The 13,764-nt window shown below is 51.4% G+C and overlaps 1 protein-coding gene across 1 annotated transcript in view; it reads left to right on the forward strand.

The window, feature by feature from the left end:
* The window catches only part of LOC133347968 (uncharacterized), a 43,480-nt gene extending 35,496 nt beyond the window's left edge, over positions 1–7,984 (forward strand). The window contains exons 11-16 of the mRNA XM_061560731.1: positions 635–712; positions 2,723–2,855; positions 3,688–4,112; positions 4,787–5,008; positions 6,211–6,288; positions 7,152–7,984. Coding sequence (XP_061416715.1) covers positions 635–712; positions 2,723–2,855; positions 3,688–4,112; positions 4,787–5,008; positions 6,211–6,288; positions 7,152–7,336 — 1,121 coding nt within the window. The 3' untranslated portion in view covers positions 7,337–7,984. The remainder of the gene's footprint in view (positions 1–634; positions 713–2,722; positions 2,856–3,687; positions 4,113–4,786; positions 5,009–6,210; positions 6,289–7,151) is intronic.
* The last annotated feature ends 5,780 nt before the right edge of the window (positions 7,985–13,764 follow it).

Consider the following 13,764-nt stretch of genomic DNA (forward strand, 5'->3'; position numbering starts at 1 on the left):
CACTGCGCTATGGAATCATTTGAGGCTGAGTCGACCTAGGGGAGGCCTAGGACGTGTTCTGATAATCCTCACTGATGTTGGTCGAAGCACAGTGCGCAAACCACTGCGCCACACTCAACCACTCCACCACTCCACCACACACTCAGACTTCAGGCCAGCAACACCACTCTGGCACACAGATACGACGGCTCATCAACATCACTCGTACACTCACATTACGAGCCAAGCACGTCACTCTCGGACTCGGGCACCACAGGTCAGCCACATCGCTCGCACACACTCACACCAGAGGGTTATCCCCGCCGTGTTCACGCACACCACGCTCAGTGGACCACTCGCACACCGCGTGTTCATCACAACGCTCTTACGCACACGGGTCAGGCACACCCTTTACACAGGCACGCACACCAAGGGGGGGGGCCACACCACTGTCAAGTCCCACAACCACCAGCAGCAGCAGCAGCAGCCACAAGGCTCACACACACCGCAAGGTCATCCACACACAAAGCCACTCAACAGCGTATCTGGCGCCTATGTAAGGGCGTGCAGGCACCAGAGGGATGGACCCCGTCCCTTGACGATTGATCCCACCTCACTCACTCTTCGCGTGCCCCCTGTCCCTGTGAATCGACAGCGTCCGAGGTCACCGACGCGTGGTATAGCGAAATTGGACGACACAACTTCGACATCCTGAGCCCTCAGCCCGAGTCCGGTAAGAGCTTGCATTGTGTCCACTCATGAGGACTTCTTCATCGCCTTGACCTCCTCGACGCTGTGATGGAGAGAACAGGCTGGGCGATGGAGGTCGCATATTCATCAGACGATTATATTGACCACAAGCACGTAATGACGCATCTCTCCATGCATTCAAATTGACTCGGTCTCCCGGAACATGCGTTGAATTGTGTAAGAATCGATTGTTTAGAATATGCTGAGTCAGACTAAAACTCAGACTAATGGAGCTTAGGAAATTGTACAAACGATACGGAAAAGAACACGCAATACAAAAGAGATGGTTAAAAGGAGATGATGGAGAATCAATTCTCCAGTTAAATTGCGAGTAAAACATGGCAATTACTGGGCAGGCGGAATAGTTACACGTTGAGTGGGGACAATGAGGACAATCACGATGATGTCTGTTTTATTTCACCTCCTCATGAGCAAGGTTGGTGATGCTAAATGCGGTAAAACTCCAATGACATTCTGAGATGTCTTCACGCATCAGTGGCCAACACGTGGATCGTGATTGTGATCCACGGGTGGATGATTTTCTTGGTTCTTTCGGTAAAGTCACGTAGAAGGGAAGTAATAAAATAATAAAAATAAAACATAATAAAACAATTCTCACGACGTTTCGGCCACAACGCAAGTATCCGTCCTCAGGTGAAAACCAGGTCTGTCGAGGCGACAGCGGGACGATCGCCAAATAAATTTTTGTGGATCTCGAGGACAAATAAGAACACTTAAAGCCAGCAGACAACAATTATCTTCATGGCTTATGGCAAATACAAAGCCCTGACTAAGAATTCATAGATTAAAAAAAAAGCTTCTGCCAATAGGTGATGCTCGTAGTGTCATTCTATTAATCTATAGCAAATACGATACCATGTTTAAAAAAAACAACATCTCAATTTAACGCTTTTTTTCATATGCAGTCACTTGTGGCAAGGCAGGATATTTTTTTTCTTAAAACAGTGGTTGGTACAAGAAACGGAATCTAGCCACGTAAATAACGTAGCTTTCAGCGTTTAACAAATCTTGCTCGGACATACAGGGTTAATTCAGTAATTATTTGCCAGAGATTTTGAGGAGGGGGGGGATCATCGCAAAGCGCGTTGACATCCATCGCAGTGGATCGCCCGCTTGCTGATTGGCCACTGCTGTCTTTTCGTTGAAAAGTTCAACCAGAATTTTTTAGGATTCAATATTTTCTGCCAACTGGACTTTGGCGAAACAAACGACTTCAACTAATTAGCCAGGTAAAGCCCACGAGCCATTCGATATGTTTTAGAGGCGACCTGGCCACGCATAGCTCATCTAAGTAGTTTCATCATCACACGTGGAATCATGATTTTTTCAACTTGCAACACACTTAACTTACAATATCATCGTCGTCATAATCATCGCGACAGTATCAGTGCAAATACGGAATTACTGGAGGGAGCAAACACCACGTGCTTCTTATTGGGGTGGGAATGAGAGGAAAACTTAAAGTTATATTAATCATCGACTGCAACATCTTTTTGTATTCGCCTGTTTGAAAAAGTAAATATTCCAAGGACAAAAATAACTTTAAATATTAAATTCTGAAATGGCCAGGAGACAGCATTATAGCAAGGGATTTTCAATTTGTCCTTTGTAGATATTGAATGTGAACCCATTGTTTAGAATATCTCCTGCAGGAAATTATTGTGCCCATCCATACTCACTCACAAAGAGACCTGGCCAAACATCTTTAAAAAAAGTGTTGAATCTTAGAGTTGGTTACCTGGATAAGGTTTATAAAAAACATTACATCTACTTTTTATAATGAAACAAACATTTTGTGTCTATGCTAAGTCGACCTTCAGAGCGCAGGGCAACTGCTGCCATTAGTGAATTCTGAATGATCTCCCCTGCACATCGCTGCTGGTAAGAGGAGTTTCTGCCGCGTCGGCCGGGAGCACAAAGCTCGGCATCGTGTGTCCGTTCGGGCTACGTAACGAGACGCCCTGCGCCGCAGCTCGCTTCTGCCAACTGGTGTGGAGGGCCTCGCAGAGACTCGGGGTCGGCCGTGCCGTCAGCCCCCAGGGCTGCGTGGTGGTCGTGGCCCTGTACGACCCCCCCCGCGCTCGGGCAACGGTGCGCGACTCCCGGCAACGATGCCGACATGATCGCCGTCTCTCCGGTGGCAGCGCCGAACGGAAGTTGTGTCCCGGGGACAGAAGCGGTGGACGAAGACTGCGGCCCCGAGGGTGCAGAATCGGCGGACGATGACGATTGTGTACTGGGCGGTGGACGCGGGGGTGATGCTTACCGTGGACGACGCCTCGGGGCGTTGGGAAGTCGGAGAAGTCGTCCCTCGTCGAAGGGGTTCCGGAAAGCGAGGGCGATGGAGATCCAGAACGTTCCGTGGCAGAAAGCACGGCAACCGTGATGGGCGAATCGGCAGGCACACGTGCCGTGGGTACACGTGGCAAGACCGATGCCTCGAGTGAGGATGGCACCAAAGGAAGGCCATGCCGAAATCAGTTTCCTTCTTGTCACTTGGAGATGCCCCCTGGACAATGGAGCTGCTGTCGATGCAGTCTGCCGACACAGACTTGGACACAGAGGAGAGCTCGGGCACAGAAACTCTGGTGATGGATTCAGACAGAACAACTTGTGAAATAATGGAAAGATCTGAGGCGGAAGCAATTGAAGAGCTCCCGTGGGTGGTAGAAAAGGGGGGCATGGAGGTGCAGGCTCATGTGAAGGAGTGGGAAGAGAAGACACTCTGTTGATGGAGAAAATTCTAGACGAGTCCTCGCCCAAAAGAGCACACCGGAGGTGGAGATGAAGCAGAGATGGTGGCTGGGAAAGATATCCGACAAGCGGTAGAGGAAGTCTTGAACGTAGCTGGCGGCGGTGGCGTGGAGCCCAGCGACAGCGGAGTGGAGTCTGAAAAGACAAAACGACCACGCTCCGACGTGGAAAACGGGACTCCAGGGATGATGGCAGCGTGACAGTGGCAGAGGTGACTTGTCGGAGGGCAGCAAGGGCAGCGGAAGTGACACACAGAGAAGTGAGGGTGAAGGCGCCGGGGAGCGCTCTCGCGACAAAATTGGGAGCAGCCGCGGGAGGCGTGAAATTCGTGCCGCCACGGCGAGACGAGGCGCCGAAAAGCGCTGGCGAGGGCCGGGAGAGGGCAGACTGCTCCGCGCCCGGTGCACCCACCGTAGCGTCTGGGTCAAAGGTCACGGCAAGGACGCCCAGGGCAGAGGTGGTGCTGAGCAATGTGGTGGGCACGGAGGCGCTGATCAAGGCCACGCTGGTGGGAGATGCGCTCTCGGAACTCTACCGGAGGAACGTGCTGCCCATGGTGAGGAGCACACCCTGCACTCCCCAGCCGCATGCGCAGCTCCACATCTCAGGTGACTATACGTGCGTGTCTGTGCGTCAACAGACACCTGTAGACCTTGCGGGGAGCGGTGGGGGAGTGCTGAGAGCACTGCACCACGAACCCGGGCCACCCGAATTCGGTTCCCGCTCACGGCCAACACCGGTGACGTATATCAGAACCGGTCATGGGCCTTCCCTAGATCGACGGCCTCAAATGAGAAACTGCTGTGGTCTGTAAACATCGCCACTGGGGTGACAAAGGCGGTTGGTGTTGGTGCTGAACATAGTGGCAGAGAGAGATAGGCAAGTTGTGCTATGAACTCCATGAGCTAAGTTTTATTCCAGGTCACATCTTACATCAGTGGCGAGTGTTGTTTGAACTGATTCCTGGGCCAAAAAAGGCATGGGGGAGGCCTTCATCAAGCAGTGGAATTACAAATGGCTGAATTCTTATTCATGATTACCTCCATTTCATCTCCATTCCTCCATTATCATTACCACCTCCTCAACAATTTCCACCTCCTCCATCTCATCTCCATTCCTCCATTATCATTACCACCTCCTCAACAATTTCCACCTCTTCCATCTCATCTCCATTCCTCCATTATCATTACCACCTGCTCAACAATTTCCACCTCTTCCATCTCATCTCCATTCCTCCCGCCCTCCTCCCGTCCTCCCCCTCGCCGCTGCCATCGCATCTCAGAGGAGGACCAGGAGGAGTTTTGTATGGACGTCCTGGCGGAGCACAACCGCCTGCGCGAGATCCACGGCGCCCGGCCTCTGCGGCGGAGCGTGGCCCTGGGCCGGGACGCGCGCGCCTGGGCCCGCGTGCTGGCACGCTCGCGGGCGCTGCGGTCCCACCCCACCGTGCCGCACGGCCAGAACGTGTGGGCCAGGCACATCGGCACGGGCGAACTGCCCAAAGGTGGAGATGGGGAGGGTGCGGTGTAAGAGGCGGCGGGGTGGGGGGACTGCGGTGGGGCAGATGGCCCCATGCCCTTCGCACGTACCGTTGCGTTCGCGTGGTTCGATACCGACCCTGACGCCAATGGTCGCGTGGATTTTTCTCCGGGTCCTCCGGTTTTTCACCTCCACATTTAGAAACATGTGTTTAGAGTATTTGCCTGCCATACATTTCCACACGTGATAAGCCACTTCGTTGGGCTATCATTTGTGACCAGGTCACTTCTTAAAACGAGTTCGAAAGCTCGGTGAGCCTTGCCTGCTAAAGTCGAAATAGTTTAGTTTAAACCGCAATGTTAAGAGAATCTGGCCCAGAGATTTCCTCATGTTGAACCGACTCTGTTGAAATTATGCACTCCCAAAAGGCCACATGGCCAATGGAATGTACGAAAAAAAGATATACTTTCATATATCACGTGGAGAGACAGATATGTGAAGGAGGCATATTTATTTTGGCGCACACATGAGGTACGTGGGTATCGTGATAATGTGACATTTGATATTATGGGTTTAATAGAAGCGTTTCCATCCTCACGATGTAATAATTGATATTATGAGTGTACCGTCAGTTTAGAGGTGTGCTGATGACGCCTAAACCACAATCTGCAGTCCCCAGCAGCTCTGGATCCACTTAGCCATGGCGCGGAGGTGCTCAGATTGACTCGGTACGAACGTGATGCCTCATGGATTTGACCATCGCTGTGCTCAATATGCAGACTCTGGTGAATCACACCTTGAGCAGGATCGATCGGCCAATGGCTCTTTGAGTTTTTATTGCAAAGCGCCCCTTGGGATGCCTGCGCATGAAGAGTGCTGTATGACAGCCAACTGTTTTTATTGTCAAACATAATTTGGAGCTTTCGTGACTGCAGGAATTACGCGTTGGTTCTTCGGTAAAGTCACGTATAAAGATAAAATAATAAATTAAATACTAGCATACGACGTTTCGATTGCAACATAAGCAATCATCATCAGGTATAAATGAAATAGAAACACAAATCTAGTATAAGTCAACATGTTATCCGACTCTCTGTTGTATTACATTACATTTCTAAGTATATTAGATTTGTCTTTCTATTTCATTTATGCCTGATGATGATTGCTTGTGTTGCAATCGAAACCTCGTATGCTAGTATTTAATGTATTGTTTTATTGTCACTGCAGGACGTAAGGTCACCAACTGCTGGTACGCGGACCGGCTGGCCTACGACTACAACAACCCGGGGTTTCAGCAGGGAACCGGTAGCGCAGACCCCACACATGACACCTGCCACACACTCTCTCTCCACACCCCCTCTAACCCAACATTCTTTAGGACTACCCTTTGGTGACTAAGCCTCATCTATCACTTTACCCATCACTATCACCTTGACCATCAGCATTTGATCTTAAAGCTTAAGTTGCACGCACATGTGTTGCCGTCTTCAAATCTTGTGGAACTTCCCATGTTAAAAACTGCAACTTTGTTGCTTCTGTTTCGCAACAAATTTGCGCGCTGTTGGGCCACTGAACTCATTCTTGGGCTTTTTTTTCTCCCAAAAAAGAGGCTGAGTGGATTTAAAACTGGAGAAATAAAGTTTCTTTGGGATCTGAAATCACAGCAAAATTTGTACACAATCGTTTGTAGTCAGAACAGCTCAGTAATTGGCTGGATGAGGTCATATGCGTCGTGTTGGTAACGAAAGGCTATTTTACAATATGGCCAATGGTTTACTTCTTGGGATGGAAATTGTCAACAAAAAAAATGTTTAATCTCTCTTTTTGAAGGTAGACAACAAAACTAACTATGGTTGTTTTCTTTATTTTTTTTTATAATGCCCCCAAATGTTAATTTCATGCTTTGGCTGGAAAGGTGTATTTCCTTACTCAACTCCTAAACTAAAGATTTGCATTCAAGTAATCAGCTGTTGCTTAACTTCTGACTCGTGATCCTCATGCGTGATGTCGCAACTACGATCCATGTTCTGCCATTCGCGACCCCTTCTGTGACCTGTGACTCAAATTCATGACCTTCACCCTTAACACAAGCAAACTATGGTCTGTGACCTTAGAGCGAGTATCCTTGTGACCCCTTTGCTCTGTGACCCCTTGACCCGTGACCCCAGGCAACTTCTCCCAGCTGGTGTGGCGCAGCTCCCTCGATCTGGGCGTGGGGCTTGCGTGCGACGGGCGAGGCATGTTCGTGGCCGTCGCATTCTACAGCCCCGCGGGAAACCTGCCCTACGCCATGAGCTACCGCGACAACGTGCTGCCCCCATACACGCAGGGCATGGCTAAGGGGCAGGGCTAGGAGGGGGGGAGGTGCAACGTGACTTGAGGGCACGCTCACGGAAGAAGAACGTGGGTGAGGGCAAGGGAAGTGCTGAGGCGAGAGGAGAGGGATGAGGTTGAGAGGCTCGCACAGGGAGCTGGCTGCTCATGGGGAGGGAGGAACACAGCTCAGGGCAGGGGCCGGCCTCAAGGGCAGGGCTAGGGACAGGAGAAGGAGTCAACAATAGGAATGGAGAGGAGGCACGGCTGGGGGAAGGGACAAGGCCACAGGCAACATCGCAATGGGGTCAGAGTCAGGGGACGAACGGTGGATTTCATCGTTTCAACTCTAAAATCCCCTGTGGACATGGTATTAGAAGCAAATGGACCTGATTTAATCGTAAAAAAGTGTTTGTTCTTAAATGTAACTTTTTACCAACCAAATAACGCATACAGCATATCGCAATGCGTTATAAATTATTAACGTCACAAAAGGGCGTTTCTCAAGCGAGGATTTAACCAAGCGGCCTCTTGTCCTACCCCGTGAGCTACGGCGCCTCTAGACGCAAGACGCTGACGTTTCCATACAGTACGTACCTTGTGAGGCGTCGCCATCAATCCCCATCCCCTGGATTCCATTCCCCTGCCTCTCATGCCCCCCTTTCCCCCCGTTGAGACTTCATGTAGCCCCCCCGCTTGTCAAACAGTCACGCAATACCCATACAGTACGTACCTTGTGAGGCGTCGCCATCAATCCCCATCCCCTGGATTCCATTCCCCTGCCTCTCATGCCCCCTTTCCCCCCGTTGAGACTTCATGTAGCCCCCCCGCTTGTCAAACAGTCACGCAATACCCTTTGGCAAGGTCAATGCCACGGCTAGAGGGCTAAGATCAGCGGTCAGGCTAGGATCAGAGACAAGGGACAGCGATGAGGCAGAGTTCGGGGATTGAGGAGGTATGAGAGTTAAAATTATGGATTGGTGCAGGGTTAGGCTAATGCAAAGGGCCAGGGTCAGGGCAACGGCGAGGATCGCACGAAGGTAGAGGTAGGGCTGGCCAAACGTAGACAGAGTACGGTGAGCAGGAGTTGGTGGTGCAGGGCAAGGTAGCAGCCTGGCGCTGTGCCACGTGTGAGGTGTCTTGGGCTGAAGTGTGGGAATTGGTGTCTGTGAAGTCGCCCCTGGGTTGGAGAATGTGGCTCATGATGGCCAACACTGCAGCAGTGGGCTCTGGATTCAAGCGGGGGGCGGGGGGGGGGACGAGAGGTGACATTCAATGCATGGTTTTGACTAAACTGACAAAAAGCAGCACTTATTAAATAGAAGTACTAGACATGAATTAATAATTGATTGTAAACTAGAGTTATTATTTTCTTTGTTTTTAAATTATGCCTGAAAATGAATATATAATGGAATGTATGCATATAAATATGCGCTGTATGCATAATATAAATATCAATGATTATAACACAAATAAATTATGCAATGCGTTTATCGGATTCATCAAATTATGAAAATACTTCTGATAGTTTCGGAAGTCAAATGTGACTTCAGGCTCTCAGCGTCCTTCAGCCCAGTGCGCGCCAGAGGCTCAATGTGTCAATTGAGGTTCCTTCACGAGGCAACGGTCCATTGAGATGCATTACCCTTTGAACACTGTCCTGTAACCAAGTGAGCCACCAGTGCAATCACATCTTATAGATGAATGGCCTTTACATTATCTGGCGAGTGCCAAACAGGATTCATGAGTCAATCTTGATTTGAAGCTTTCGTGACTGCAGGAATCCATACCGAAAGAACCAAAGAGTAAGAATGCACTAGCTCTTGATCCGTGGTCCTTTAACCAAATTCATGATTCCTTGATTAAAGACTTCAGCGGAGGGCGTGAGTGTGTGTGAGCACAAACATGTATTACCCTTTATTTAATCTGGTTGAAGGACTTTGATGTGTGGTGGTGAAGTAAATGTATTATTTAAACAACCCCGCTGCTACTATGAAAATAAGAATCGGGATTACCCTTTCCGGCAATGAAACCGGTGTTAAGATGTTTAAACACCAAATAGATCAATTTGCAAGGAATCGGGTCCGCATTAACCACACGTACTTGTGGCAAACATGCAAACAAACATGCTCTGATAATATATGCATTGTGTTTGAAACTGATTGCCCTACACCACATACGGTCTACTTTATGGCATTTTCTCACCAGTGTCAGACCAGAGAACACCTGTTTTATTGCCAGATAGGGTAAAACATATTCTTATTTTTCATACTAACGGCTAGTGTGAGGTGGGGTTCGTGGATTATACAGAGACGTGGGGAATCACCATTTCGAACGAGTGATTATCTGGCGCATCACAATGAATGCGGTACAACTGGCAGGTATTTGACCAAAAATATCTGTAGGGGGCAGTAACGCTGTTTCACTGCAGACACTATGCACCGTGGCTGGGAGCCGCTGATGGATATCGGAGTACCGTCAAAGACATGGATCCCTCCTCAGGGTCGAATTATTGAACCCCCGAACGATCTCTAAAGTTGTCACCTGAACACTTACATACAACGTATGCAAATTGAAAATAAATAATTGCAACACAATTCGATGCTTGCATCGTCAACGTTACACATTCCTGCGGAGGGAGCTGGTAGGAACGTTGGGTTGCTCGGTCAATGGCCAGGGTCAACGGCGGCGTGGTGTATTCCGCAAATATGCCCGACTGTGAGGGCGGGCACAAGCCGGCGTGAGTAGGTTAAACGTTGAGTTTTATAAGGGCACCACGGGGTGACCAGCCCCTCCCCACCCAGCCCCTCCCCACCCAGCCCCATCACCCCCCACCCAGCCCCTCCCCACCCTCCCCACCCAGCCCCTCCCCACCCAGCCCCTCCCACCATCCCCTCCCCACCCAACCCCACCCTCCCCACCCAGCCCCTCCCCACCCTCCCCTCCCCACCCAGCCCCTCCCTCCCCACCCAGCCCCTCCCTGCACGACGGACACAGTAATCCCCTGTGGGCTGGTGTAACCAGGAGGTTCCTACCAGTAATAGTCTGATCTTAAAAAGCACTGATTGTGTCACGATAAGACTGTTCGAGACCACCATGGCTGCAAATGAACAACTCTGTTTTGCTGTCCGAAGACGAGTGGATCTGGGCGCCACGATGGGCTGGTATGCAAGGAGTTATCGTGGGTTCGATCCCAAACCTGGCGCCTGTATATTTGGAGTTTGCGTGTCTCTTTACCTTTAGTCGCGTGGATTTTTCTCTGGGTCCTCTGGGTTTCCCCTCCCTATTTAGAATCAACACGGGTTTAGAGAATTTCGCCTGCTATATATCTGCACATGTTACGCGCCTTCGTTGAACTATCATTTGTGGCCAGGTCGCTTCTGAATAAGAGCTGTATAGTCCAGTGGGACCTTACCTGGTGAGTGGAAAATAAAGTTTAGTTTAAGTTGACATCTCACCGAATAGCAGCAGAAGAAGACGAGTGCAGACTTCGTGATGACGCACAAGCAACAAGAATCAGTTCGCAGGTTGTATTTCGTATTATATCTCCACACCACTGCGGATTGCACTGATTCACATCAGCTTGGATTCTATTAATTCACACCATTATAGAGTTATCTATGCACAACACTATACAGTTTACATATCGACGCCACGACACATGCCAGAGATTACACACATTTACTCGGGCCCAAATGGGCATCTGGCAGAGGTCGCAACCGGGTACCCGATACCCGTACCCTACCCGATACCCGGCTACCCGTACCCGGCCAGGTACGGGTACGGGTACCCGTTTGCGACCCTGGGTGCGGCCGGGTACGGGTACGGGTAGGCCGTGAGTCACTGGTGAGTAACCGTTTGTCACTCATTTCGGGTAGGGTACGGGTAGCGTACGGGTACCCGTACCCGTACCCGGCCGGGTACGGGTACCCGTTTGCGACCCTGGTGCGGCCGAGTACGGGTACGGGTAATGAATCAAACCCCGTTTGCGACCTCCGGCATCTGGTGCGGTGTGTAAATCCTGCATGAGCACAGGTGCGTGGTGCTGCTCTCTATGAAGTGCTCCAGCGCGCCCCCAGCTGTCGGGATGCAACAACACTCACAGTCTACTCTTGTGGACATAGCAGTGATGATGATACTACTGGTAGGAACCTCCTGGTTACACCAGCCCACAGGGGATTATTGTGTCCGTTGTGCAGGGAAGAGCTGGGTGGGGAGGGACTGGGTGGGGAGGGAGGGGGGGGCTGAGTGCGGAGGGGCTGGGTGGGGAGGGTGGGGTGGGGAGGGGAGGGGCTGAGTGCGGAGGGGCTGGGTGGGGAGGGGAGGGTGGGGAGGGGCTGGGTGGGGAGGGGCTGGGTGGGGAGGGGAGGGTGGGGAGGGGCTGGGTGAGGAGGGTGGGGCTGGGTGGGGTGGGCCTGGGTGGAGAGGGCCTGGTCACCCCGTGTTGCCCTTATAAAACTCAACGTTTAACCTACTCACGCCGGCTTGTGCCCGTCCTCACAGTCGGGCATATTTGCGGAATACACCACGCCGCCGTTGACCCTGGCCATTGACCGAGCAACCCAACGTTCCTACCAGCTCCATCCGCAGGAGGAATGTGTTTTTTTATTATCGATTCTACGGGCGGATCTGTGGCGCGACGTTTAGTAACGCTGCGCTATCGTTAGGGCGGCATGCGTTCAGGCTAACCAACGTAAGTGGGGCAAGTGGTATCTGAACCCGTCCTGGGCCACTCCTTCAAATGGTTTAAACAATCCCCCCCACCCCATCCTGCAGAGTGAGCTGCAGCGAAACAGTTGCGACGAGACACGTACAACTCGTCCATTCCACGCCCGATTACTTGTGAATGGTAGCGCTATACTCTGCCGATATCGGTTACTGAATCTCGCCCACGCCCGGCCACGTTTTGTGCTGATCACGGCGTGTTAGTCATCAAGAGAGGCCACGTGCGCGTTATGCAAATGAGCGGTAACTCGTCGGTTGAAGGGATAATGAGGGTAATTAGAGAGGGAGGCAGGAGTGAGGCTCCCACTGTCACTCAGCGGGGAGCGCCGCACAAGGCCGCTTTGTCTCGGCCTGCGGGCAACGCGTGCACCAGCCCTGACCCGGGCGCGAACTCGTCGGCACAGGCCTGCCGAACGCGGAGCAGCAGCGCTGCCAATATCCCTCTGCCTTCTTCGTGTTCTTGTTGTTGCTGTTTCTCCTCATTTGAAGTCCACTTACGCAAGCTGAGCCATGTGGCATTACGAGTCGAACGTATTCATGCGGAGGTGCCGGAGGCAGCGATCAGAGCGTCCGCCCTGTGCGAGAGAATGATGACCCCTGGGAGATGTCACAGAACTCCTTCAGAGGTCACTTCGAGTGGCTCTCGAATCACGATCGGTGGCGCAACCTTCTCACACCTCCCACAACCTTCTCACACCTCCCACAACCTTCTCACATCTCGCAAAAAAACCTTCACACATCTGACATGCCCCGCAAAGAGTGTTCGTCGCGTGGCACACCTACACGTTTCATCTTCAGACGTGGAATGTGCTGAAGCGACAAAGCAAACTGAATGTGGTGGCTTATTGTGCAGTGGTCGGCGATGGGGCCGAGATGCAGGCTTCACCACGGCTGGATGAAACCCAGTTTCGAACCTCGGGCAGAGGTCGCAAACGGGTTTTGAATCCTTACCCGTACCCGTACCCGGCCGCACCAGGGTTGCAAACGGGTACCCGTACCCGTACCCGCCGGGAACGGGTACCCCTACGCTACCCGTACCCGTACCCTACCCGAAATGAGTGACAAACGGTTACTCACCGGTGACTCACGGCCTACCCGTACCCGGCCGCACCAGGGTCGCAAAACGGGTACCCGTACCCGGCCAGTACCCGTACCTGGCCGGGTACGGGTAGCCGGGCATCGGGTAGGGTACGGGTATCGGGTACCCGGTTGCGACCTCTGACCTCGGGTCACACGGCGGCCATTGTGAATCCCGTGAGCCACCGGGCAACCCACCACCACCCCTTCGGAAATGGAAATACATTTGAGGTCACCGTCAGCTCCAAGCGATGAGGTGTCTGGAGTTGGGGTAGGAGTGTCTTCTGAGACTGCTCCAGGGAACCGTCAGGGTTCCAGCTTGTCAGGAGGCGGGTTTGAACGTATTCTGACCACGTACTGTATACATACCAGTAGATCAGCTCGATAACGCCCGATTTCGTGAGATCTGGGAAACTTATTGATTTGAAGTTATCGTGACTGCAAGGATCCATACTCTTTGGTTCTTTCGGTAAAGTCACGGAGGTGGAAACATAAAAAACAAGAATAATAATAAAACATAGAAATAACTAAATTAAATCACGACGTTTCGGAAGCAACACAAACTTCCGTCGTCAGGTGGGACAACCGCAGCAAGAAACAAACAAAATGACTACAGTAATTTTTACTACAGTAATTCAGTTTCTTGGTTGTGCGGGGTGATTTAAT

Source organism: Lethenteron reissneri, chromosome 26 (genome assembly GCF_015708825.2).
Source record: "Lethenteron reissneri isolate LAM-NWPU_2019-01 chromosome 26, ASM1570882v1, whole genome shotgun sequence".
NCBI lineage: Eukaryota > Metazoa > Chordata > Hyperoartia > Petromyzontiformes > Petromyzontidae > Lethenteron > Lethenteron reissneri.